This window comes from Manihot esculenta, chromosome 10 (genome assembly GCF_001659605.2).
Source record: "Manihot esculenta cultivar AM560-2 chromosome 10, M.esculenta_v8, whole genome shotgun sequence".
Lineage (NCBI taxonomy): Eukaryota > Viridiplantae > Streptophyta > Magnoliopsida > Malpighiales > Euphorbiaceae > Manihot > Manihot esculenta.
This window is the reverse complement of record NC_035170.2, coordinates 14,990,338-15,014,839: the sequence shown is the minus strand read 5'-3', so window position 1 is coordinate 15,014,839 and position 24,502 is coordinate 14,990,338. Positions and strand designations below refer to the sequence as shown.

Below are 24,502 nucleotides of genomic sequence, written 5' to 3'. Positions count from 1 at the left end.
ATTTAATTTATTTTAGTAATATTTAAATTTATTTTGAATTTAATTAAAAATTAATTTAAATTATTTAAATTTAATTATTATTATTCAAATAAAATTTAAATTTATTTAATTTTATATATTTTAATCACTAATTTATATAAAAAATATTTAATATTAAATTTGTTGTCGTTACCGCATCAAGTCATTAATTTTTTTTAATGAAAAAAAAAAGAGACACCTGAATGACAGTGGCGGCCGCCTAGCGCCTTACTATTTGGCACATAGTTTTGAGTGAAACTTAAAAGGTTAAATGTTTTTTAAACCCTAAAAACTCAAAAAGCCCCTTAATAAAATATCACTTATATTATTATTTTTTTTTAATTTTAAAATATAAAACACAAGCAAAGAAAAGTAGATGCAGTGATAATGACAGAGCTATATTTGGGAGGAGGTAGGATTAGAGTAAATTAAGATTTTCTACCATATGATTTTATAAGAAAAAGTTTTTCATAGTTTTTAAATTTTAATAATTTTTTATTATTTAAAAAAGAAATAAAATTTTTAAAGGTATTTGAAGAATTAAAAATCTTCTAACTCACCAAATATGGAAGGTTTTTGAAAATTTTAGTATAAATTTTCTACTACAATAATTAGTGTAAATCTAAATTGCATTTAGCATAATTAATTAATAATTTTATTATTAACAAAAAATATTATTATATTAATGGATGAAATATGAGTTTTATCTAGGTATAAATCTTATTTTACACCATGGTCCACATGAATAATAACACGTGGCAAAAATTAACAGGCATAACAGAAAATAAATTCCATTAAATAAAGGGCAGTGCCACACGTATTTCTCTCGCCTTCAACCATGGCTGTAGCTCAAATCTGCTCTCTCTCCCTCTCCATCCGCTTTACTTTCTTTCTCCTCGCTATCTTTTACAGGTTTTATGATTCATAGATTTCTTTTTGTTCAAGCTTTGCCGAAATCATGTTGCAGATGTTTGTGCTGTTAGCTCTGCAACAAGACTTCAAGTTTTGTTAAAAGTGGGACAATTTTGCCGCCCGGATCTCTCTGTAAGATACATCATCATTCATTTTTTGCATCTTTCTTATTGATTCAATGAAGCACTGTCATTCTTTAATTGTGCATTGGTTTTAAATTCCAATTAATGGGTAGGTCGTTGAAGTGGATTGGATTGCATGATTGTTGTCTATATTTACTTCCCTTTACAGTGTGATGCATAAGGAATGCACATGTTTTTGCTCTGAATCCGATTGCAACATATATAAAAATGGCTTCAATTGTCAAGAGGGTAACCGTTGTTTTTTTTTTTTTTCAAATTTTTTATTTCTCTTTCTTGCGTGCTTGGTGTTAATAGTTGAGCAAACCTACCTTGGTGGCAACTTTGAAGCTAGATGGTTTTTACTTGCGTTTAGGTTTTAACACTGATTTTTTTTTGTCAATAATTCCTAATCCTTCTTCCATAGCACTTGTTCATTTTGGTTCATTGTTTCCGTTTTAGGATTAATTGCAACTGGGTTAAATCTAATCATTTCATTATCATCTTTCCTTTTGGTGTAATTTGTTAGTTGCTCCAATTATGATTATTGTGATTTTGGGAAAAGAAGTGCAGGAAGGGGAGTAGACATGAAAATTTACTTAAATGAACCCTGTAGAATTCATGTCTATCACATCCAACCTTTGGTCTTTGTTTTTGTTTTTTTTTTTAGACCTAATGGAGCCTGGTATGTAGAGCTTCAACACTGATTGTCAAGAAGTTTTGCCAGAAAATGATATTTTTGAAAACGCTACAATTGGACTTTCTGAATTACAGCAGTGATGTTCTAAATCTTTTCCTCTGTTTTATGGCAAAGTAAAGGATTTTTATTATTACTGTTTTAAAAAATAGTTGTTTACTGTGTCATTGATTTATGTCACAACTTACCATGATGTTTTCTGTCTCCCCTTGCACTTGCTCATCATATGCATTTTGCATTTGCACATAATATTCTCTATTTTTATGAGCAATATCTTTTCAAATTTATGTACAATTTGTTTTTGCAGAATTTTGGGCTTTCAACATCACTACGTACATTAACATTGGCAATAACGGGATCAGTGGGTGTTTTGACAGCTATTTTCCTTCCAGCCAGCCCTAAGAATTGGTCCTACACTTCTTGTTGGGTTTCAGTGTTTGTAAAGTTGTGATTCAAAAGATCTTTAAGTTTACATTTTTGTTGATGGCTAGTTGTAATTTGTCTTACAGTCAAGAACGGAGCAATACTCGAGAATGTAAAATGATGGAAAATATAGTCTCTGTGACCCCTTTCTTTCTATGGTGCTGTGTTCACTGTAATGTAGTTCAATTAGAGCTTCTATATGATTCTGGGAATTGTTTAATATCTGAATAGACAGGATATGAAGAAGACATTTGATTAGCTTTGAGAATCAACTGCTGCTATTATTTTGATTATGTCAGAATCTCATTAGATTGAGTTACAATAATCTTATGATAAACAAATTTGCTGGATAAGGAAGCATAATTGTGAGTGCTGAGTAAAGTCTCTCTCTCTCTCTCTCTCTCTCTAATTATATTATTGGATTCCTGGCAACTATTGAACAGAATCTATTTGAAATTGTAGCGACTGCTAAGAAATAAGAGGAACAAAACAAAGAAAAATCATTCTTTACTTCTTGAGAATTTATTCTCTTAGCTTTTTCCATGTGAAAGTGCAATACCTGATATTCACTTTAAGCACAAGAAGATCTCCTTTACCATGCTATTTTGAATTGCGCTTTTCATATTGATCAAATTCTTTCTTCCAGGTTTCTATAAATATGAACTTATATTCCTCAGTTGCAGATAGATTGCTTTCTCTTTTTGCATTTTCTTCCATGAACAGTGTTTTGTTTCTGGAGTTTAACTAATGGTTGCTATGGGCAAAATCGTATCACGGCTTGCAAAACAGTTTCTTGCAAAGTGTAAAGTCAGGATTTTGATGGTGGGGCTAGATGCATCTGGGAAGACAACCATTTTATACAAGCTGAAGCTAGGAGAAATGGTTTCAACGGTTCCCACAATTGGTATCTACCCTCAATAAACTCTATACATGGCTTCAAAGAATTCTTAGTTGATCTTGATTAATTTCATTTTGCTTCTTCCTGTAGTTTAATTTTCTCTGCGCTTCTGGCCTTTTCTTTGAGATTCTTGATATACTGCGAAGTTTGTTTAATTGAACAGGCTTCAATGTTGAGACAGTGGACTACAAAAACATAAGCTTTAGCGTTTGGGATGTAGGAGGACAAAAAAAGGTACTAAGATTTGGATAAATTTCTTGTTCATGCATTGGAAAAATTGAACTAACTCAAGGAATATAGAGATCTGTTATATGCAATTAAGATTTTATTTTTATTTTTATTATTATTTTTTTATCTGATGCAAAACAGATTAGGCCTTTATGGAAACATTACTTAAAGAACATTGAAGGACTAATCTTCGTCGTGGATAGCAACGATAGAGATAGAATCTCAGAAGCACGCAATGAGCTGCATCAGATTTTAGGTGATGTTAGTAATCTCTACATTTGTTCTTGTCTTCATATTGAATAATGCCTTCCACTGCAAGGCAAAGGAAAGAATAAAAAAAAAAAAAGAACGTTTGAAAATTAAAGACTGTTGCAACTGGATCACCATTTTCTCTTAGGCTCTTTAACTATGTCCTGTAATTTCAGTATATCTAATCAGTCATTGTCTTGAAATTCTGTTGATTTCGATTCATTTACTAATGTATTAAGAATCACATTTTAATCTATATGGTTTTTACAGAGTGAGCTAAGGGATGCAACAATACTTGTATTTGCCAACAAGCAAGATATTCAGGATGCTATGCGTGTTGATGAGGTTGCAGATAAACTTGGGCTCCATGCTCTTCGCCAACATTGCTGGTAAATAACAACACCCTCATCTAATTTCATCTGTTTGATTCCTGAGTCTCTTAGCCTTTGTTCAGGAGGAGATTTTTTAAAGTAATTGGAGGTTTTTCAAGATTTAAAAATCTTGAACCTGTGTTTGAGAGAATGGAGGTTTTTAAAGTTATGCTTGTTGAGTTTTTTTAAAACCTTTCAATTTCACAACCTACCAAATTGGTGGATTTAAAAGGTTTTATTTTGAAAATTTTCAAATACCTTAGAAAATTTTCTCTTCCTCCTAAACAAAAAATTATTAAGGTTTAAAAATCATGAAAAACCTTACCTTATAAAAGTATATCTTGGAAAATCTTTACTCTATCTCCTTCCAAACAATTAGGTACTATTTATTGCGGTAAATTATTTTTTGTCTTTAAAATATGTCAAAACTAATATATATGTCCCTCTATTTTTAAAACTCAAAAGTTTAGTCCATGTATGTCCAATCTAGTAAATTGAGGTCTCCGCATCCAATTTTCCATCAACTTTCTATTATTTTTTGAGAAATTACCAAAATACCTTCGAAGGTATACTACTTTTTAATCCTTAGATTATGACAAAATGAACACTTATATTCCTCGATTTTTCAAATATAAATAACTTAATCCCCATATTTTTAGTTTATCAAACTGAAAAATAGCATTCAAACATGGATGGAGGGACTCTCAATTTAATAGAGGTGAAATAGGGGATTTGGGTTATTGAGTTTTAAAAACAGATGCACATATAAATTAATTTGAACACAATTTGAGGACGGAAAGTAATTTATCATATTTATTGAGTAGAGCAATTTGGGTCTAACAACTCTTCGTTTGACATGATTCATTTTGCAAGAAAAAATTTTAAATGAATTTATGTAAAATCATGCAAAAGTGGTTGCTTGAACTTGAAAAGTTTTGGAGAACTTTGGAGAAGCTCCCTTTTAACCCTTCCTTCCTTTTTTTTTTTTGGATACCATGGACCGGTATTTGTGCCTGCCTTGTGATGCAGGAGTTTAGGCATGCAATGCCTCTCTCTTTTCAATTTTTTTGATGTGCCACAAGAGAAGAGAAAAGAAAAATGATTATTTTGACTGGTAGTTTATGTGTAAAATATTTGTTCAGGTACATCCAGAGTTGTTCTGCCTTGGCTGGACAAGGACTCTATGAGGGTCTAGCTTGGCTAGCCAACAATATCGCTAACAAGGCAACATGATGTAAGAACATGACTCTTTGTGAGACAATCATTCTGTGGCATAATTCCCACTGTATATGTATATATATATATATAATGGTGGATGCTTCACTGGAATCGCAATGCAAATTTTCAAGTGCTGCTCTGATAGGGAGGGGTTGGTGATCAATCATTCTGGTGAATCTTGTTATTTGTGAAATTGCAGTACTATTTTTCACTTTAAGAAGAGGGGAGGAAGCTTTGTTTATTTGTGGATGTGTTGAGTATAATGGTGGATCTTGTTATTGGATTCACTTCCCCTTTCAAAGGTGAAAAAAAATGCTTATGATGCTTTGCTCCGTTATTTAAAAAACATTTTTTCGTGAAAATAAAAGATTTTTTAAGAAAATAACCTTCTTTTACATTTTTTAGTTGTGATTTAAAAAAAAATTAATAAATTTATATACATAATCATAAAATCTTTGAAGTTCGAAAAATAACTTTTCTTTTAAAAAAATTATTTTTTTAAAATAATTTAATTTTTTAAAATTAAGTTATCAATTTTTTTAATCTTACGAACATGGAAAAATGTAAAAAATATTTTTTAGTAAATAAATGGTGGCCAAGTTACTCAAGTAACATCTATTGGATCGGGTTTTTGCAGGTATAAGATTTGGATAGCTTATTATCGAGTAGATTTTGAATAATATCCTTATTAGGTTTGGTTGGAGTATATACATAAATAACTAAATATATTGTATTTGTTTTTATAATAATATTTATATTTTTTACACATTATATATATAGTAAATATACTGTAGATATTTTATTTAATTATTAAATATAAATTAATCCTTCAATTATATTTTATATAATTATTAAATTAAAAATTATAAAATTAAATGTGTCCACATTCGGTAATAATAATTGGGTTGAGTAAATTTTAATTGCATTTGGAGCGGATTTTGTTAATATAATTTTGCGGTACCTTGCCCACTATCATCCTTAGTTTGCATGCACTTTTCTAAAAGCCAATCTATCAGAAAATGGTAATTTTGATGTTGCTATCAGATGAAATAGAGCTATTATTGTAACTTATGGGTAGATAAGAGCATCAATCGGTTCGGTTCATCAAACAAAACTAATTAAAATCGAAATATGAAAATTCTTGAAATATGAAAATTAAATTAAATCGCACGAAAGAGAAATGAATTGCATCAATTCCATTTGATTCAATTTGTTGCGGTCAAAAATTGATTTTGGACTGATTTTGCATGCATTATTTAACTGGACCTCAATATCTCGTTATTTTATGAACTCTACTATAATTTGAACTCAATAAATAAAATTATTTAAATCTAATGGAAAAGCAGTCAGTTTGGTTCCGATTAAAATCAAACCGATCAGATAAAATTATCAAAATTTAAAATTAATTATAAAAACTGAATCAAAATTTTAAATTATATTGAGTTTTCCGGTTTGAACTAAATAGTAGTCACTCCACTTGTGAGAGACGCAGCATAGCAGAATTACAGCCAACTTGTTATACGGAGGCAGTAATTGATGTTTGGTTTGAGAAAAGCTATGCAAGAGGAGATGAGATACAAAACTCAACTTGGAAGCTTGTTGACATTGCCACCAAATCAGAAGATAATGGGTGTAAACTGGGTTTACAAAATCAATATTCATCCTTTATAGTACTATAGATAAAACAAAAGACAAGACAAAGTGGATTATTCAGACACATTTGCTCGTGGCAAGCCAGAATAGCATAAGGTTGCCGTTGGCTATAGCAGCAAATTTGGGTTTTTCATTTGCTTTCTTCTGCATTCTTGATTACTGCATGATCTCTAGCAACTTTTACTCCCACTTCTCAAGCTCATCATCTATATTTGCTTTTCTCAATTTTTTAACTAGAGGCTTGACAATGTTATGCAAGCATAAACACAGAAGTAATGAATTTTGTTTCCCATTTCAACCGCAAGACCACTCATGAAAAGAAAAGAAAAAAACATGAAAATCAAAATGTATTTGCATATCAAACATGAACGTTGAGCTTTGTTACAAAAAAGTTTATACCAAACTAACCTAATACCATCTGAGAGTTCTTAAAATAGATTGGCAAAAGTACAATTGATTTCTGCTGTGTTTGTGTAGCCGACTAGCCAATCATGTCACTTCTCTTGCTCTTGCCAAAAAGTTAATGACGAAATTTAGCTTAAATTTTGTAGAGAAAATGGTATTTACCTTTGGACCGAAAGCTTATTGCAGAATAAAAAATGGGCAAATAGAAGACAGCACTCCGATGATAGTTGTCACCTTGTAAGCTTGGTTAAGATTCAGTGAAATATTATCCATCTAATCAATGGCAGTATCATTTCCTTTCCTTGGAATCTGTCTCTGGGACATCATAGTATACTTGTTTAGACAAAACAATGCCACACGGTGCCTATGTCACTACATAGAACATAATTCTCAAGCACAAGGATAGCGGTCAAGCATTCAGAACAAAAGAGATTTATGCTTACATCTACCTCATTAAAGCCAGTCTTCATTGCTTAGAAATGTCAAACTTGCCTGCAAACAAAAAATCAGGTCAGTCTGTTAAAATTATGACACACCAGCAACTAATGCCAAATTGCATGTGCAATAACAGAAGCAAATTATTACTAGAAAGAGACGAACCATGTAAAGAGTTGAATGTTTGATTACAGAAGATCACCAACTTCCCTTTTCTTCCTTCCTAACTGCATGGACAAAATGTATTAAGACACACACTTAATGGATATTATTACATTAGAGTTACATGAATGGGCCTACCTTGATGAAATACATCAGCTTATCCAGACAAGAAGCTTAGGAAATGTCCAAATATGCAATTCTCATGACTACTCGATGAGGTTGTGGTGTGGATTTGTATGCCTTTCAACCCCAAAGGAGTTCGATCTTTATCTGGAGGAAACAACTAATCACTGTTGTGAAGCAAGTTAAGATGAGTAACCCCAAAAAAGAAAAACTATTTATTCATTACTAGACTTCACAAAAGCAACACAAATAGGCATGCAGAGCAAATTATCCATTCAAGAAATATAATTCAGGATATTATCTTCAAATCAATAACAATAGTGTCTTTGTGTCTCTGAAACTAAATATTCGTATCAAATTCTCATGCCAAGGGTCCAAGAGAAACATATTCGGAAGGTAGTGATCTGAAATTTCACTGTTGCATTGCTGCTTACTGTTGAAAAGAGTTATGAGGTTCTGTTTATTCCTTTCCATGAGATTCTAAAGTGTATGCATATGCAAATGCATCAACCATAATCATTCAAGATATACTTCTCAAGGTCCCCTTAAAGCGCACATTAAACAGTAGAACTGGAGACCAGAATTCAATAGTGCAATAACAATTAACAAAGCATGTATCATAATTAAGAGAATTAAGAAAATATCTATAAATCAAAACAGGAAAAAACAGAGAATATAAGATTACCAGGTGACCACAACTTTGACACAGAACTTCATTTTGCAACTTCTGCACGAAATACAGCCTATTTGTCAATAGCTAGTGAAGCACGAAGAAACCTTACACAATGTAAATGATAAGCTGAGAAAGGTCAAGCACACCATAAGAAAATCCTGGTCAAGTAATCCGTAAAAAGAAAGCAATAAATAGAAAAACATACAAGCAAGAAACGCCGAGTGCTTCACATTTTTTGGTGCCAGTAACTGCTAATCATCCATAGTTCATCAAAGCCAATTGAAATGCAACAAGTGATTTTCTTCTTCCCTTTTCATTGCATGGATGCGAGCACCATCTACCTCAACATGGGGAATATGGACAATTAGGGGCCAACAGTCTCCTTTCTGATTTAGCCTTTTACTCAGAAGATGGCAGCTGCGGATTTCTATGTCTTCAAGTGTGGCAGGGAAACCTTCCTTTGGCAAGAAGCGGAGTTTAGGGCAGTTAGAAATGTATAATGTTCTCAGAAAGGATAGATTGTGAAGGCCTCTGGATATGGATTTCAAATTCTTGAATCTTCCAATGCAAAGATGGATTAGAGAAGCAGGAAGCAACAGTCCCTCATCATCTGGAAAAGCAACCACTTCTGTACAATAACCATAGATTTCAAATTCTCTAAGAGATGTAAGTGCATGGAGTCCCCACTCTGACATTGGTTGTGTCAGATTATTGCAATCATTGATGTAAAGTTTGATTAGATTTGAGGGCAAACCTTCTTCTGGAAAGGAATATATACCACAGTTATTAATCTCTAAGTTCTGAAGAGAGGTGAGGATTTGCATCTGATTAGGCAGAAACTTCAAATTCTCACAATTCTGAATGGTAAAAGAAGTAAGAGTGGGGATGTATAATCCCCTGTCAGAGAATGACTCCAACGCAGGACAGTCTATCAATTCCAAATAAGTAAGATGAACAATCTTCCCGTGCAGGCACTCTAATAACTGCTTCGAACAATTGTAAATTTCAAGTCTCTTCTGTGAATCCCAGTTTTGAAAGCGGGGAGTAAAGGGACTTAGAGATGTGAGGTAACCCAGAGAATTGGAGATTTCAAACTTCTCAAGATGAGATGTCTCAGGCAGGTACTCCAGAGAATTACAGGCAAAAATCTTAAGACTTTTAAGATTAGATGGCAAACCTGTAGCTGGAATTGACACAAGTTTTGGGCAATCATAGATTTCAAAATTTTTGAGACATGCAAGGTTGCCAAGGTTATTTGGAAGCTTCTCCAGGTTCCAACATCTCGTTATCAGCAAATTTTCAAGATTGCAAGGTAAAAGCACTTCCTCTCTCTTTAACAATGACACAAGTGATTTGCAATCATCAGTCTCCAAGTTCTTTAGAGATGTGAGGCCGCCCATATCATGTGGTAGCTGCTCCAGGTTATCACAAGTTCCTATCTGCAAAGTTTCAAGACTGGAAAGGTAGAAGTCCATCTTCTCCCCCACCAATGATACTAGCTGTGGGCATCCAGAAATTTCTAAGCTGTTCAAAGAAGACAATTTGCTTAAACTGGTTCCGTTTCTCCACAAGTATCTCAGTTCCTCACAACATACAATCTTCAGATGTTTAAGTGATACCAATGCCTGTATAAGCACGTCATCTAAACTTATAAGGCCTGGAATTCCCTGAATGTTTAAGGTAGTGAGTGAGGTGAGATCAGACACACTTTTAAAAACCACCTCTCGACAATCATCAACATCCAGTTCACAAAGAGCCGGAAGCATTTCAGGTAAATCTTCTAAGCGTGGACAACAGTCTATACAAAGTGTTTCAAGAGAAAGAAGGCACCTGGGTAATTTTCCAATCAACTTGGGACAATTGCTTATCGTAAGCTCTCGAAGATTTGGATATTTTCCTGCAGTCTCTTCATGGTCACCGATAGACCAAGACCATTGCTCCCACTCTGGCATGTTCCCTATGTATAGAGTCTCTAATGATGGAAAAGCCTTGAAAAGAGATCCATTGCCACAAAACTCAACACCCACTGTCTTTACTTCATCCATTCCTTGTATCCTTAAGTACCGAAGTAAGGGCAGTTGTCTGAGCGGTGGTAGAGATGTGATTCTATGACAATTTCGAAGATTTAACTCTACAATGTTAATGAATGCAGAATCCTCTATCCACAATGAAAATTTCGTACCACCATAGCCGTCAATATAGAGCTTCTCCAGATTTTGATGGGGCCGCAGTGTGTTCAGGACTTGCAATTCATATCTTTCATTTCTTGAGCCACTGAAATAATCCCATTCTTAGGTTAATACACGAAGGCCCTGTTTTCCCTTCAAATTGGCATAGCAAGATTTTGAACATTTTCCACATTATGCAGCCCCAAGATATGAAGATGCCCTTGTAGATCTGGCAATTTCATCAACTCTTTTATCTCAACTCCGTTGCCTTCTCCAACAATAAACTTAGGCAGCACAGAGAGATTTTTCAAATTACCCATATGTGGTGGCATCTCTTGCAAACTATCTGTACCGCTAATATCAAGGTAACATAAGTTGACCAGGTTGCTGATACCTACAGGACACTTAATAAGTCTCTCGCACCCATACAGTCTTAATGTCTGCAAGTTGAAGAGTTCAGTTATTGACTCAGGTAACCTTTCAATACCAGTCAGACAAATCAAGGTACCGAAGATGAATCAGTGCACCAATAGAGCTAGGCAACTCTAGCAGAAAATAGCTTGCCAGTGACAAAACCCTTAAGCATTTTAGTTTTGGCACCAAATCATCCAAAACCTTACTACTTAAATTCCCATATAATTCATAAGGTAATGCTAAGAAGGTTCACAAATTCTTCATTTTGTAGAAAACTTCAAACCTTTGTGCAATATCATTGTAATGACTACTGAATGATGAATGGCGAATCTCTGCATATGATGTTTCAGCTTCTGACTTATCATCCAACTGAAAACATAGTTCTCTTCCAACAAATCGAGCCAGATCACTCACTAAATCATGCATAACATATCGTGATTTGTCATTCATGGATTGTTGAAAGAAGGATCTTGATAATAAGTCATCAAAATATTTGTAACCCACATCCTTCATATGTGGCTGATGCAAAAAGCCCTCTGCCATCCACAATAAAGCTAACTCACTCTTATCAAATTCATAATCATTTGGAAAAATTGCACAATACACAAAACATCGCTTCAAATAGGAGGGAAGATGATAGTAGCTCAATCTTAAAGCGGGAAGGATGCCACTTTTCTCTTCTGGTATATCCCATATCTCACTATTCAATATATATTTCCACTCTTTAAAACTTTGTTTCCCACGTAGGAGGCCTCCAAGAGTTTTCGCTGCCAAAGGCAATCCCTTGCACTTCTTAACTATTGCTTGTCCAATCTTTGCCAACTCGGGGTGCGCATCAAAATTTTTTGCTTCTAAGGCATGTTGGGTGAATAAAGACAAACAATTATCATGTGACAGCTCCTTTAATGGGTATGGATCAACAGAACCCACTAGTTTTGCAACTCCTTCATTACGAGTTGTGACAATGATTCTACTTCCTGGTGCGCCTGAAGTGAAAGGACTACAAAGGGCAGTCCATTCCTCATACTTCTCACTCCAAACGTCATCTAGAACAATCAAAAACCTCTTTCCAGATAACCTCTCCTTCAATCGCACTTGAAGTGAATTTAAGTCACTAGCTTCACAATTTTCACAATGTAGAATTGTTTTGGTTATCTTGAGGATGTCAAAATCATTAGAAACACAAACCCATGATTTATAACCAAACTGCACTCCCTTGTCATTGTAAATGAGTTGAGCAAGTGTTGTTTTACCAACACCTCCCATTCCAATTATGGGAATCACCATGAATCGAGAATCACTTGCTTCATCACTCATTAACAATTGAAGTATAGCCTCCTTATCCTTTTCCCTCCCATAAACATTGCATTCCTTCAACAAGGATGTTGTTGGCACTCTTTCATTTGCTTTGTTGGACCTTCCTTCCTCACTTGTTCTCAAGTGCAAGTCATTTTTCTCTGTTGCAAGTTCTTGCAATCTTGTTGTTATCTCCCTTAGCTTGTACCCTTTCTTCATATTAAATACAGCTCCACCTGACTTCAGACTATAGCAATTGACTGGGATTTGCTTCTGTGCTGTAACAGTGCTCGCTTGAGATTTTGCCTTTAGCTTGCTGCGCAAAGCTTTTGTTTCAAATTCATCCAGTATATCCTCCAGATCATAAGCCAAGCTTCGGAGCTTGCTTAGCCATATTTCTGCAGCTGGGTTTGTTATTTGCTTCTCTTCTGCATCATTGACCACTGCGTGAATTTCCAACAACTTTGACTCCCACTTCCTAACCTCATCATCCATATGCTTTTTCCTTGCAAACTTGAGCAATTCTGAGGAGGTCAATTTTTTAACCAAAGGCTCAAGAAGGGCAGAGAGAATAGCTTCTCCAACAACTTCCATCTTACAAGATGTATTCTCTGTAGAATGCAATCATGTTCACCAAATTTTGGTCAATTTATATTAGATATACACAATTAAATTTTATTTTTCAAACGCTATTTCTAAGTGATTTTAATTTCTTTGGAAATAGATACCTTCATGCTTTAGTGTAATGATCATAATAAAGTCATAAATACAATGCTCAGCCATGTAGCTATAAATGATCTCTCCCCCCCTCCAAAAAAAAAAATTCATCCTAAGGCTACAATAGTTTTTATTATTGGCCTCGTATATTATTTTTACTCCAAATCTTTTCGGGCCAAGTTTGTATTTTGATCTGTAATTCAAGGGCTTGCTTGTTTTAGTTGTTGAGCCGGCTAATCTCTATTTGATCCTCAATAAGCAAGTCAATTCATCTATAGGGGCATCCAACACCTAACAAATATAAAAATTATGTATTGGAGCTTTTGCCATAATCAGTGCTAGTTTCAGATTTGCATATAAGCAAAATTACATAAACTAAGATTTACTAATAAAAAAATTGATCTTTTTTCATATTAATCTATAGATTAAAAAATTAATACAAACTAATTAGGTAGATATATATTACACCCTTATATTAATTGGAATTAACCCATTGAATACTCAAATTAAAATCATAGCTTATTCAACACCTAAACTTGTAAAAGTATAACAATTAAATATAAATGAGTCATAATATTAAAAGTATCGTAAAAAAATAAAATTGATCACATATATTGCTAATTGTATTCTAAATTTTATTAATTACACTCTGAATTTTTATAAATTGATAAAATTATATGAGGGTAATTTTATCAATTTATGAAAATTTATAGTCCAATTATTAAAATTTCGCGCACAGTTAGCAACAATTCGAACTATATTTGAGTTCTTTTGATAAAATATCAATGATATGCTTAATTTATATTTAATTATTATGATTTATATAAGTTTAGGTGTGAAACCGATGATGAAAAGAAGAAGAAAGCAAAAGCTTTGATATAAAATACTTGATTATTCCCCTCAAGCCAGTATATATACTACTTATAAGAGTACATATTATGTAAGAAAATATATTAATTCCCTAATTATAGCCTAATCATATCCCTAACTATCACTATAAATCTAGGCTATTTACAGAAAGAATCTCAACACTCCCCCCCTCAAGCTGGAGCATACATGTCATATACTCCAAGCTTGTTACAAATATACTCGATTTGTGAACCTCGGAGAGATTTTGAGAAAACATCAGCTAGTTGATCATTTGAGTTGACAAAGCCAGTAGAAATGCATCCCGATTCAATCTTTTGTCCAATAAAATGGCAATCCACCTCTATATGCTTCGTCCTCTCATGAAAAACTGGATTTGATGCAATATGAAGGGCAGCTTGATTATCACATATCAGCTTCATTTGGCCAGTATCACTATATCTCAATTCTTTTAGGAGTTGCTTCAATCAAATGAGTTTGTATGTTGCTAAAGCCATAGTTCGATATTCTGCTTCTGCACTTGATCTTGCAACCACACCCTGTTTTTTAATTTTCCAGGATATAAGATTCCCTCCAATCACAATACAATATCTTGAAATAGATCGTCTATCTGAAGGGGAATCTGCCCAATCTGCATTAGAATAACCAATAATTTGTGAGTGATCATTGTCCTCATAGAGTAGTCCCTGTTCTGGAGCTCCTTTGATATATCTAAGAATGCAAATAACTGCATCCCAGTGACTACTGTATGGAGTTTGAAGAAATTAACTAACCACACTTACAGCAAAGGAAATATCTGGTCGAGTGATATTGAGATAATTGAGCTTACCAACTAATCTTCTGTATCTAGCAGGATCTTTAAGTGACTCCCCCTATTCAGGAACCAGTTTGACATTTGAATCCATGGGAGTTTCCACATGTTTATAGTCTGTATGGAGTTTGAAGAAATTGACTAACTATACTTACAGCAAAGGAAATATCTGGTTGAGTGATATTGAGATAATTGAGCTTACCAACTAATGTTCTGTATCTAGTAGGATCTTTAAGTGACTCCCCCTGTTCAGGAACCAGTTTGACATTTGGATCCATGGGAGTTTCCACATGTTTACAGTCTAACGTGCATGTTTCTTCCAATATGTCCAAAACATATTTTTGTTGAGAAATTGCAATACCTGTTTTAGACTGTACCACTTCAATCCCCACGAAGTACTTTAATTTTTTTAGGTTTTTAGTTTGGAAATGATTGAATGAATATTGCTTAAGCTGAGAGATTCCATCATGATCATTTCCTGTAATGACAACATCATCAACATAGACCACCAAGTAGATGCATCTATCGCCATTATGACGAAAAAATAAAGAATGATCAGAATTACTTCGAGACATTCTAAGCTGTTGAACTACAGTGCTGAATCGTCTAAACCATGCTCTTGGAGACTGTTTTAGACCATACAAGGAGTGTCGAAGACGACATACTACACCTGACTCCCCCTTAGCAACAAACCCTAGAGGTTGCTCCTTATAGATTTCTTCGACGAGCTCACCATGAAGAAATATATTTTTAATGTCTAGTTGATGAAAGGTCCAGTGATTAATTGCACCAAGTGAGATAAGGAGGCGAACAGAAGCTATTTTGGCTACCGGAGAGAAAGTATCACTGTAATCAAGTCCAAAAATCTGTGTGTAACCTTTAGCTACGAAGCGAGCTTTAAGGCGTTCAATTTTGCCATCAGGTCTCACCTTAACTGTGTAAACCCATTGACAACCAATAGTATACTTGCCAGGTAGTAAAGAGACCAGTTTCCAAGGTCCATTATTATGAAGAGCAGTCATCTCCTCAACCATTGCATTACACCAACCAGGATGATCCAATGCTTCTCTAACTGTCTTGGGTATAGAAACAACAGACATGGTAAAAACAAAAATATAACAGGAAGGAGACAAATAATGGTAACTCACAAAATTATAAATGGGATGAGGATTTCGAGAAGAGCGAATACCTTTCCAAAGAGCAAGAGGAGGAGTAGCTGTTGCTATTGAAGGCATGACCGAAGTAGGTGATGATGGAACTGGAGGTGAGTCATTAAAAGCACCTGCATCAGGGAGAGAAGTATCATTGTTAGTAGCAGATGGGTGAGGCCAACATATGTGGACCTGAAGAGGTGGTGTAGGAGGGGGGGAGAGATAAGAATTGCAGGTATAGGCAAAACTCTAGGAACAAAGGTTTTGTGCATTGGACTAAAAGAAAAGTAAGGAGAGGTTTCAAAAAAGGTGACATCTGCAGAGATAAAATATCTGTTAGTGGGATCATAGCATTTGTAACCTTTTTGAGGCCAAGAATAGCCGAGAAAGACACATTTAACTGATTAGGGCTGGAGTTTGTCTTTACCAAGGGTATGATCATAAACAAAACATATACATCCAAAAACTCGCAGAGACAACTGGTTGGAGTTCTGGTTAGGAAAGAGAACCGAATGAGGACTCTGATGCTGCAAGATAGGAAGGCATATGGTTGAACAAGTAGCGGGCAGTAAAGACCGCCTCGCCCCAAAAACGCAGCGAAACATTATGATGTATGAGTAAGGTGTGGGCAGTTTCAATCAAATGTCCATTTTTTTGCTCGGTAACACCATTTTGTTGAGGAGTATAGGTACAAGAAGTTTGGTGAGTAATACCCTGAGTAGACAAGAAATGAGAAAAAGAGGAGGAAAGATATTCTCATGCATTATCACTACGCAAAACCTTAATGCGAACACCAAATTAATTATGTATTTTAGCACAAAATTTTTGAAAAATGGAGAATAACTTGAAGCGATTCTTCATTAAAAAAAGCCAAGTACAACGAGAATAATCATCAATAAAAGTGAAATCCCAAAGTTGTACTGACATGACTTGAACCTCAAATGTATGAATGAACAATGTCAAACATCGAGGTGGCACTGTTATTGGCTCGCTTGGGAAATGAAGCTCGAGTTTGTTTCTCAAGTTAACATGACTCACATGCTACAGAAGACAAAGAAGAAAGACTAGGACGGTTTTCTGCAATTTGAGAAGACTAAAATGTCCCAAACGGTTATGAATAAGCTCAGCGGAAGTGGTAGAAACAAAAGCAACTGGAGAGGTGGAGAGGTGGTACAATCTTTATGACTCAGATCCTATTCCAATCATTCTCTCAGTACTCTGGTCTTGCACCACAACGGAATCAACAGTAAAGGTTGCTGAACAATTAAGATTTTTGGATAATTTGCTAATGGAGATTAAATTATATGGACATGCAGGAGTGAATAAGATAGTAGTTAAGGAAATAGAAGGAAGTTGTACTTTTCCTATTCCTTTAACTTGAGTTTGTGAACCATTAGCTAAGGTGACTTTAGATAGTGTGGAAGGTGAAACAATAGTACAGAAAAGATTGTGATTACCAGAGATGTGATCAGAAGCAACAGGTGAAGGATCCATGGACCAACAGGTGAAGACTTAGTTAGTCAAGCAAAGGAATTACTGGAGTGAGCAATGCTGGAAGATGGAAGATGTTGCTTAACTGTTTGGAACTGCAAGTATTCTTTATAGTCTTCTCCAGTTAAAATGATTGAATCTAGTTCCTGATGTTTATTGGTAGGTTGTGGAAGCAAGCCTTCTTCATTAGATTGGGCAAGATGAGTTGCTGACTTGCTAGTATTATCGGGTTGATTGGGCCGTGGTGGTCAGCCATACAATGCCCAACATGTATCCCGTGTGTGACCTTTCTTATCACAATAACAGCAATGAAACTTCTTCCCTTTTATCTTTGCGATTTCCTCTTTGTCCTTTATTCTCTTATTACATAGCCAAAACTGAGGATTCCATATCTATTGCGTCACTCATACTAAGGGAAATATGTAAGAGCCTAGCTGACACATCTTCTAAAGTTGGAATAATTGAACCAGTCAAAATTTGATCTTTCACAGAGCAAAGGTCAAATTGCAATCCAATTAATGTCAAAACCATAAAGAATTTATCACGTTGTTCTTCTTGCGCATCAACATCATCAGTAAAAAGCATAAGAGAATTAAATTTAGCTTTCAGAGTTTCTACTTGACCCAAGTAACTAGCCATATCCTGATGATTATTTGTTGTAAGTGAACCATATCTGACACAACCTTATAGATGCATTATATGTCATTAGTATACAATGTTTTGGCCTTAGTCCAAACTTTACAACAAATTTTGCAAGACTGAAACAAAGCAAGCAATTTTGGATCTAACGAATGCCATAGAAGACAACATAGTTGAGTATCAATCTTAACCCAGTTGATTCTATCAGTGGCAGTGATATCAGTGGCATTTTTTGTTAAATGATCATCATACCTCTATCTTAAAAACCATAATTCTATGGATGCAGCCTTAGACACATAATTATTACTTTTTTGCAACTTTACTGTAGCAATTGAAAAGAAAGGTTTAAGTCTCAGAACCTGTATTGAGGGTGTTCTGCTTCTCAGACCTGAGGAGAGAGATTCTGGAACAACAAGGGACTGAATAGGGACTTGAATCTGCCAAATAAGGAAGATCTGAGCCTTTGAACAGTAAATCTGATGTTATTGTTCACAAGGGGCATGTGAAGACGGGCTGGGCAGGTGACTGGACCTACTAGGCTGGAGTCGCCGGCATCGGACGATGCTGGAGGAAGAGTCGCCGGCATGAAACGGTCGTCGGAGGACAGTTCACGCGCCGGCATGTGCACCGGAGACAGATTGCTTTGAGCGGCGCGTGGGACCGATTTTGACGGCAGCGCTTCATCAGGAAGCCGATCGAAAGCTGGCGAGGAGGATGGCTAGGTGGTGAGACCAATTGATTTCCAAAATGTCTCCAAAGCAAGGAGGCAAATCTGCCACTCACAGGTGAATCAAGTTTTTGGCTCTGATACCGTGAAACTGATGATGAAAAGAAGAAAAAGAAAGCAAAATCTTTGAGAGAAAATACTTGATTATTTCCCCTCAAACCAATTGGAGTATATATACTACTTACAAAAGTACATACTAGGTAAGAAAATAAATTAATTTCCTAATTATAGCCTAATTATGTCCCAATTATATCACATAATCATATCCTAATTATTACTACAAATCTAGACTATTTATAGAAAAAATCTCAACAAGGTGTTTAATAGGTTACAATTTTAGTTTAGGTGTTTAATAGATTAATCTAAAATAGTACGGGATATAAACATATATTTGGGCCAAAATAATTATTGAAATACCATATACTGATTGTTAATGAAGACTCTCAAACTGGTTATTAGTATTACTAGAATATCATAATACTAACACTTGTTTTGCCTGAGTGATGAATTAACAAGCCAGTAAAGAAAGAAAATAGGTTTGGGAATTACCTATTTGCTAATATCTGGATTTAAAATCTAGAGTTTAGTACCAAACCTAACACATTAATCTTAGGAGATGAGATTAAGCTTAAATTTTATGACAACAAATTATAGATGTTGTAAAGAAATTATGCATATACCTTTATCAGAAGAAGACCAGAAGCTTAATTTGAGCAGGCAGGCTGATGCTTGGGATTTTCTTGGTAAAGATTCTGAAATGCAAAGTATGGAAATAGAAATGTAACCAGTAAAAGAAAGACTTTTCTTTCTAGACTTTTAGTTGACTGACTTACTCCAGTAACCTAATTGTCTACTGCTTGCAATTTATACACGGAAGTTGAAATATTTTTTTTAAAAAATATCCATTTTTTCCTACATTCACATTGAGCTGATAGGAAATGTTTATATACTTCATCAATCCAAGATTGCCACACTAACAAAGAATTGTGGATGCACGGTTTTATCTTAAAAATAAATAAAAGGAAAAACATATGTTTGTTGATATAAGATACTCCTACTATAAGAAGTAGACCGGGCATGGTTCGGTTTGAAACTGGAAATAAAACAGAAAAAATATCTTATGCAACGCTTGGATACATATACTTGCAATTGAGAATTTGAATTTAATTTTAATATAATTTAATACATTATATATTTTAAATTATACCATTTCGCATATAAATAGCTTTTTAGAATGAATATGAAATTTCATTATTTTAAGAATCATTTCATATCACATTCAAATAAAAATGTTTTCCAATCAGAACTGAGGTAAAACTTTCAGTTCTATATTTTAAATCCTAATAATTCTAAAACCAAAACCAAACTGATCTACACCATAGCAGTCAATAATTTAAATCCTAATAGTTCCACTTCTAGGAAAATTTAAGGAACCAAAAGAAAACAATATTAGGTAGGAAGACGAATGAAACCATACATTTGAGTCTAAGAATTTCTAATTTTTTACAGGGTAAATTATTAGTAAGTCTCTGTATTTTATCAAAATAAACAATTTAGCTTTATATATAGATAGTTCATCTTCGTTAATCTCAAAAAAAAAAAAAAAAGTAATACTATCAAAATTAAACGACAATCAGGCCTGAAAAAAATACAAATTCTTCGCTTTCCAAAAATAAAGAAAAAGAAAAAGAAAAACAAATTCATCGTACCCATTTTCAAAGCTTTCAATCTGTGCATTCGGCGAATAGTCATGCCTTTGGTCTTCATGTTGCAGACTCAAACGACAAAGGAGGAAGATTTTAGCAGTCAATATGGGGATCACATTGCAGCTAATGAGGAGATCGCAGTTGTCAGAAGTTACATAATCTTGTATCTTCTTTAATTTGTTTGATATTTTTGCTCATTGAATGTGCCTAGTGTAAAGAGAGGTGCTGGTGCCGCCGAGCCCATGTCCTGCCGCATTAGCGGCGAAAAGACTCCTCGTTCTTGATTCTGTGCCTTCTGTTATCCGCCGCTCAGCCGCTACCTTTAAGACCAAGTCAACACTTAAATCATGGTCCTTGATAAACCCTGATTGGGCTAATTTTTCTATGAACCCAATCATCTTCAAACCATGGGCATAGACTGAGGAGCCTTGCGTCATCTTGCAGCTGAACAATTCTTAAGGTCTCATACCTCTCACTCTTACCTTGAGAGTTAAACAATTCTCTTGAGATGAAAGATTATGGTGTGAGCATCCATGTTTTCATATTGTTTCTTAAGCTCAAAACTCATGGTCGTCGAATCCATCAATTTAAAATTTATTTTCTTTTTCTTGATTTAAAAGAATTTGTAGATAGGACAAATGAGTGTCGATCCCACATACCTTAATTTTGTTTAATTTAAATGACTGATAGAATAAAAAGAATAGTTTAAAATAAAAAAAGAGAAGAAGAGAATCTTTGTTGGAAGAAATTGATTTTGCCTTGAGTAAGCCAAAAACTTTAAAGAAGAAAAACAATGCAATTAAGATGGTAAAATAAATAATTAAATTAAAATTCAGCTAAAGGTAATTAAATTGAGGGGTTAACAGTTGATCATTGATTAGAAAGACAATTCATTTTATTATCTATTATTTGGTTATAGTGTTCAAACATTCGAATCCCGCCAATTTTTTATTATGATTAAATTAATTCGCTACGCGCTTAAATTAATTCATAGTTAACTAATAACACCAACACATGTGTAGATTTAATTAGTTAACTATTTTAAAAGAGAAAAACCTAAACTTGATCAATAATAATACACAAATTATTTAAATCAAATAAATTAATTCCTTAACATAAACGAATATGCTAATTGCTACTTGTTATTAACCTAATTAAATAATTACGAATGTGATTGAGTTAATTAACAATATGTTGTTTTCCCATGATATTCAATAGGCCTCTTGAATTCCTAAGATGAAAACAATGGAGATAGTGTTCCTCGAAAATAGAAATTAATTGAAAACAAAAATAAGATGGAGAGAAGTTAAGAACAAAATCTCACAACTTTGAATAAACCTCAATTTTGATTAACCTTTAACTGAAAAGAAGTGTTTAGCCTCTAAGGGTCATAATAGAATTGCAAAGAAATAAAAAAAAAAAAGAGAAGAAGAAGAAGGCGGCTAGGAGGTGGCCGAATATGAGAGAGGAGAAGAAGAGAAAAAAATATGAGATGCCTAGGTTAATTCTAGGGAAGCCTTTATATAAGTTTTTCTCCAACAAAAAGATAAATATTCACAATTTAAAAGAAATTCTACTAGCCCTAGAGGAGAGTGTTTCCTCCCTTTTATCCTCCCTCACGCGGGATGGCTTTCCTGCTATAGGACCACCTACCCCTTGGTGTAGGTTCGTATGCACGAATGACCTCAGGACCATCCCTGTGTCAGACAAGCATTTAATTCCCTTCGGCGCGTGCGTAGACAGGGCTACGAAATGACTGGACCCGCAGTCTTTTCTTCTTGTGGCCGGGTTTGAGGGAAAAGGACCGGAACCTAGGAAAGGGCTGGCTTTGGGGCTGAGATGGGCTGGGCCGGTCTGATTGAGTGACTTAAATGGGAGTCCGATTTAGGAGGATGAACGAATTGGGCCTGGCTTATTCAGGGGCTTAGGAGCCTCCTGATTGTGGGCTGCTACTATCGGCCCGGCCTTGTAATGGGATGGAGAAATCCAGCGGTCATCAAATCACTCTCCTCTAGGGCTAAGTTTTCTAAGTTCACAAAACCCTTGCAAAACCTTATTTACTGGATCTCAGATTATCATTTGGCACCGTCTGTGGGAAACGAAGGAGATCTTTTCATCGCCGGAGTTCCACTTTCACAATACCCATTGAGATCCACGATGGCTAACCACAACGAAAACAACTTTGTCAACACCCCTAATGACCTGAGCCCCGCTCAGGAGGGACAACAGTTCTCTTTTTCCAGTCCCACAACCCCAAACAACCAAACACCAATTCCCTTCAACCCCTCGCCAAGCTTGGCAGGGAACGTGCCTGGAGCTGCTCTATCCAACCAGGACCTTCAAACCATGGACCTGCAACTACAAAACACCGCTCGCTGGTTGGGGCTGATGATGCAACAAAGGGGCCTTAACACCCCGGTGAATGTGTTGCCAATGGTAGAAGAACCCAGAACCAATGAACCTCACCAACCTACCCTCAATCCTCCTCAAACAACCAGCCGAGAAATAGGAGAGAGAAGCAGGAGAGCCGGTGGAGAAGAAGAGCTAGAAGCAAGGGTTCACGGAAGGAGGGTAAGGGAGTTGATTGAGAATGACGAAGCCGACAGTTATTCTGTCGGAACAACCAAGTGGACGAGAAGCGAAGCGGAGGAATAGGAGTACCACCGGGAGAAGAAACCCAGGCAGGAGGAGGAGAGTGTAGACCAAAAGCTGCAAAAGATGAGAGAGCAGCTCTTGGCCGAGTTGGGAATGAAGGATCAGAATCAAACTCTCTTGCCCACCTCTTCACCCTTCTCGAAGTGGGTGCAGCAGGAGATCGTCCCCAAGAAGTTTATGATGCCTCCCATGGCAGCATATGACGGGGCTGGCAACCCGAGGGAGCATGTCCTCAACTACAAAACTTTTATAGAATTGCAGACTATGTCGGATGCCTTAATGTGCAAGGTATTCCCTACAACTCTGACAGGACCAGCGCGGGCTTGGTTCAACAGCCTGGAGGCAGGGAGCATCAGGAGTTTCGGGGATTTGGCCAATGCCTTCATCAGCCGGTTCATAGCCGGAGTGCCAGCAGAGAGAAAGACCAGTTACTTGGAGACGGTCAAGCAGAGGAAGGATGAATCGCTGAGGGAGTACGTGGCCCGTTTCAACACAGAGGCCCTATAGATCCCCGAGCTGGATGAGAGTCGAGCGGTGGAGGCCATGCAGAAAGGAACGACCTCGCCCAAGTTCTTTGGCTCGTTGAGCAGGAAACCCCCGACCTCGCTGAGCAGGAAACCCCCGACCTCGCTGGCAGAGCTCATGAAGAGGGCGGGGAAATACATAAGGCAGGATGATGCCTTAATGACGAGCAGGTTTGCCAAAGGGGCAGAGGACAGAGGAAAATCCCCCGAAGAAAAAAGGTTGGAGAGGCAGGAGAAGAAACAAAGCAGAAGGCCTGAAACCTACAGATAGCCCTGGGAGCGAAGGGACCAAAGACCCCACCCTCCAAGGGTCCCAGAATAGAAATCGCTCCCTCCGTGGATTCCAGAGAGCCTGACCCCACTCAATGCCTCCAGAGCCGAGGTGCTCATAGCAGTACAGGACAAGGAGTTCCTTCAATGGCCCAGACCCATGAAAGCCGAAGCAAACCAGCGGGACCCTGATAAATACTGTCAGTATCATCGTACACATGGCCATGACACCAACAACTGCTACCAGTTGATTGCTGAAATCGAGAGACTGATAAAAAGGGGACACCTCAGAAACTTCGTGAAGAAGCCGGAGGGGCAGAGGCCTCAGCCTAACCCGGCAGCCCAAGCACCAAGGAGAGCAGGAGCCGGACCGGTGAATGATGGGTCCAGTGGGACCATCAACATGATTGTTGGAGGCATAGGAGGCCGGATGAGCCGAAGGGGGAAGAAGAGGAGTCGAGAGGGAGAAAGCAACAACGCTG

The 24,502-nt window shown here is 36.0% G+C and overlaps 3 protein-coding genes across 25 annotated transcripts; 1 reads left to right on the top strand and 2 right to left on the bottom strand.

The window, feature by feature from the left end:
* Positions 1 to 849: 849 nt before the first annotated feature.
* On the top strand, positions 850 to 5,420 carry LOC110624127 (ADP-ribosylation factor). Of its 2 annotated transcripts, XM_021769233.2 has the most exons (7): positions 850 to 1,062; positions 1,222 to 1,301; positions 2,054 to 3,073; positions 3,231 to 3,301; positions 3,437 to 3,556; positions 3,815 to 3,933; positions 5,058 to 5,420. In XM_021769233.2, exons 3-7 carry the CDS (start codon positions 2,917 to 2,919, stop codon positions 5,146 to 5,148), a joined length of 558 nt encoding a protein of 185 aa, XP_021624925.1. In that variant the 5' UTR covers positions 850 to 1,062; positions 1,222 to 1,301; positions 2,054 to 2,916; the 3' UTR covers positions 5,149 to 5,420. The 2 variants fall into 2 exon arrangements, with proteins under 2 accessions (XP_021624925.1, XP_021624924.1); XM_021769232.2 differs by lacking the exon at positions 1,222 to 1,301.
* A 1,700-nt stretch (positions 5,421 to 7,120) lies between these two features.
* On the bottom strand, positions 7,121 to 21,138 carry LOC110625176 (putative disease resistance RPP13-like protein 1). Of its 22 annotated transcripts, none has more exons than XM_043961036.1 (9): positions 20,575 to 21,138; positions 19,546 to 19,617; positions 18,498 to 18,956; positions 16,047 to 16,139; positions 8,790 to 13,073; positions 8,597 to 8,638; positions 7,927 to 8,058; positions 7,792 to 7,853; positions 7,121 to 7,683 (listed from the first exon to the last, which is right to left on the bottom strand). In XM_043961036.1, exons 4-5 carry the CDS (start codon positions 16,090 to 16,092, stop codon positions 11,416 to 11,418), a joined length of 1,704 nt encoding a protein of 567 aa, XP_043816971.1. In that variant the 5' UTR covers positions 16,093 to 16,139; positions 18,498 to 18,956; positions 19,546 to 19,617; positions 20,575 to 21,138; the 3' UTR covers positions 7,121 to 7,683; positions 7,792 to 7,853; positions 7,927 to 8,058; positions 8,597 to 8,638; positions 8,790 to 11,415. The 22 variants fall into 22 exon arrangements, with proteins under 22 accessions (XP_043816971.1, XP_043816974.1, XP_043816963.1 ...); XM_043961039.1 differs by having other exon boundaries at positions 18,498 to 18,910; XM_043961028.1 differs by lacking the exon at positions 18,498 to 18,956 and having other exon boundaries at positions 7,121 to 7,506; positions 7,635 to 7,683.
* On the bottom strand, positions 7,645 to 11,084 carry LOC122721274 (putative disease resistance protein At3g14460). Its single transcript, XM_043960680.1, has 5 exons — positions 10,972 to 11,084; positions 8,926 to 10,858; positions 8,731 to 8,832; positions 8,597 to 8,668; positions 7,645 to 7,683 (listed from the first exon to the last, which is right to left on the bottom strand). Exons 1-5 carry the CDS (start codon positions 11,082 to 11,084, stop codon positions 7,645 to 7,647), a joined length of 2,259 nt encoding a protein of 752 aa, XP_043816615.1.
* Positions 21,139 to 24,502: the final 3,364 nt, after the last annotated feature.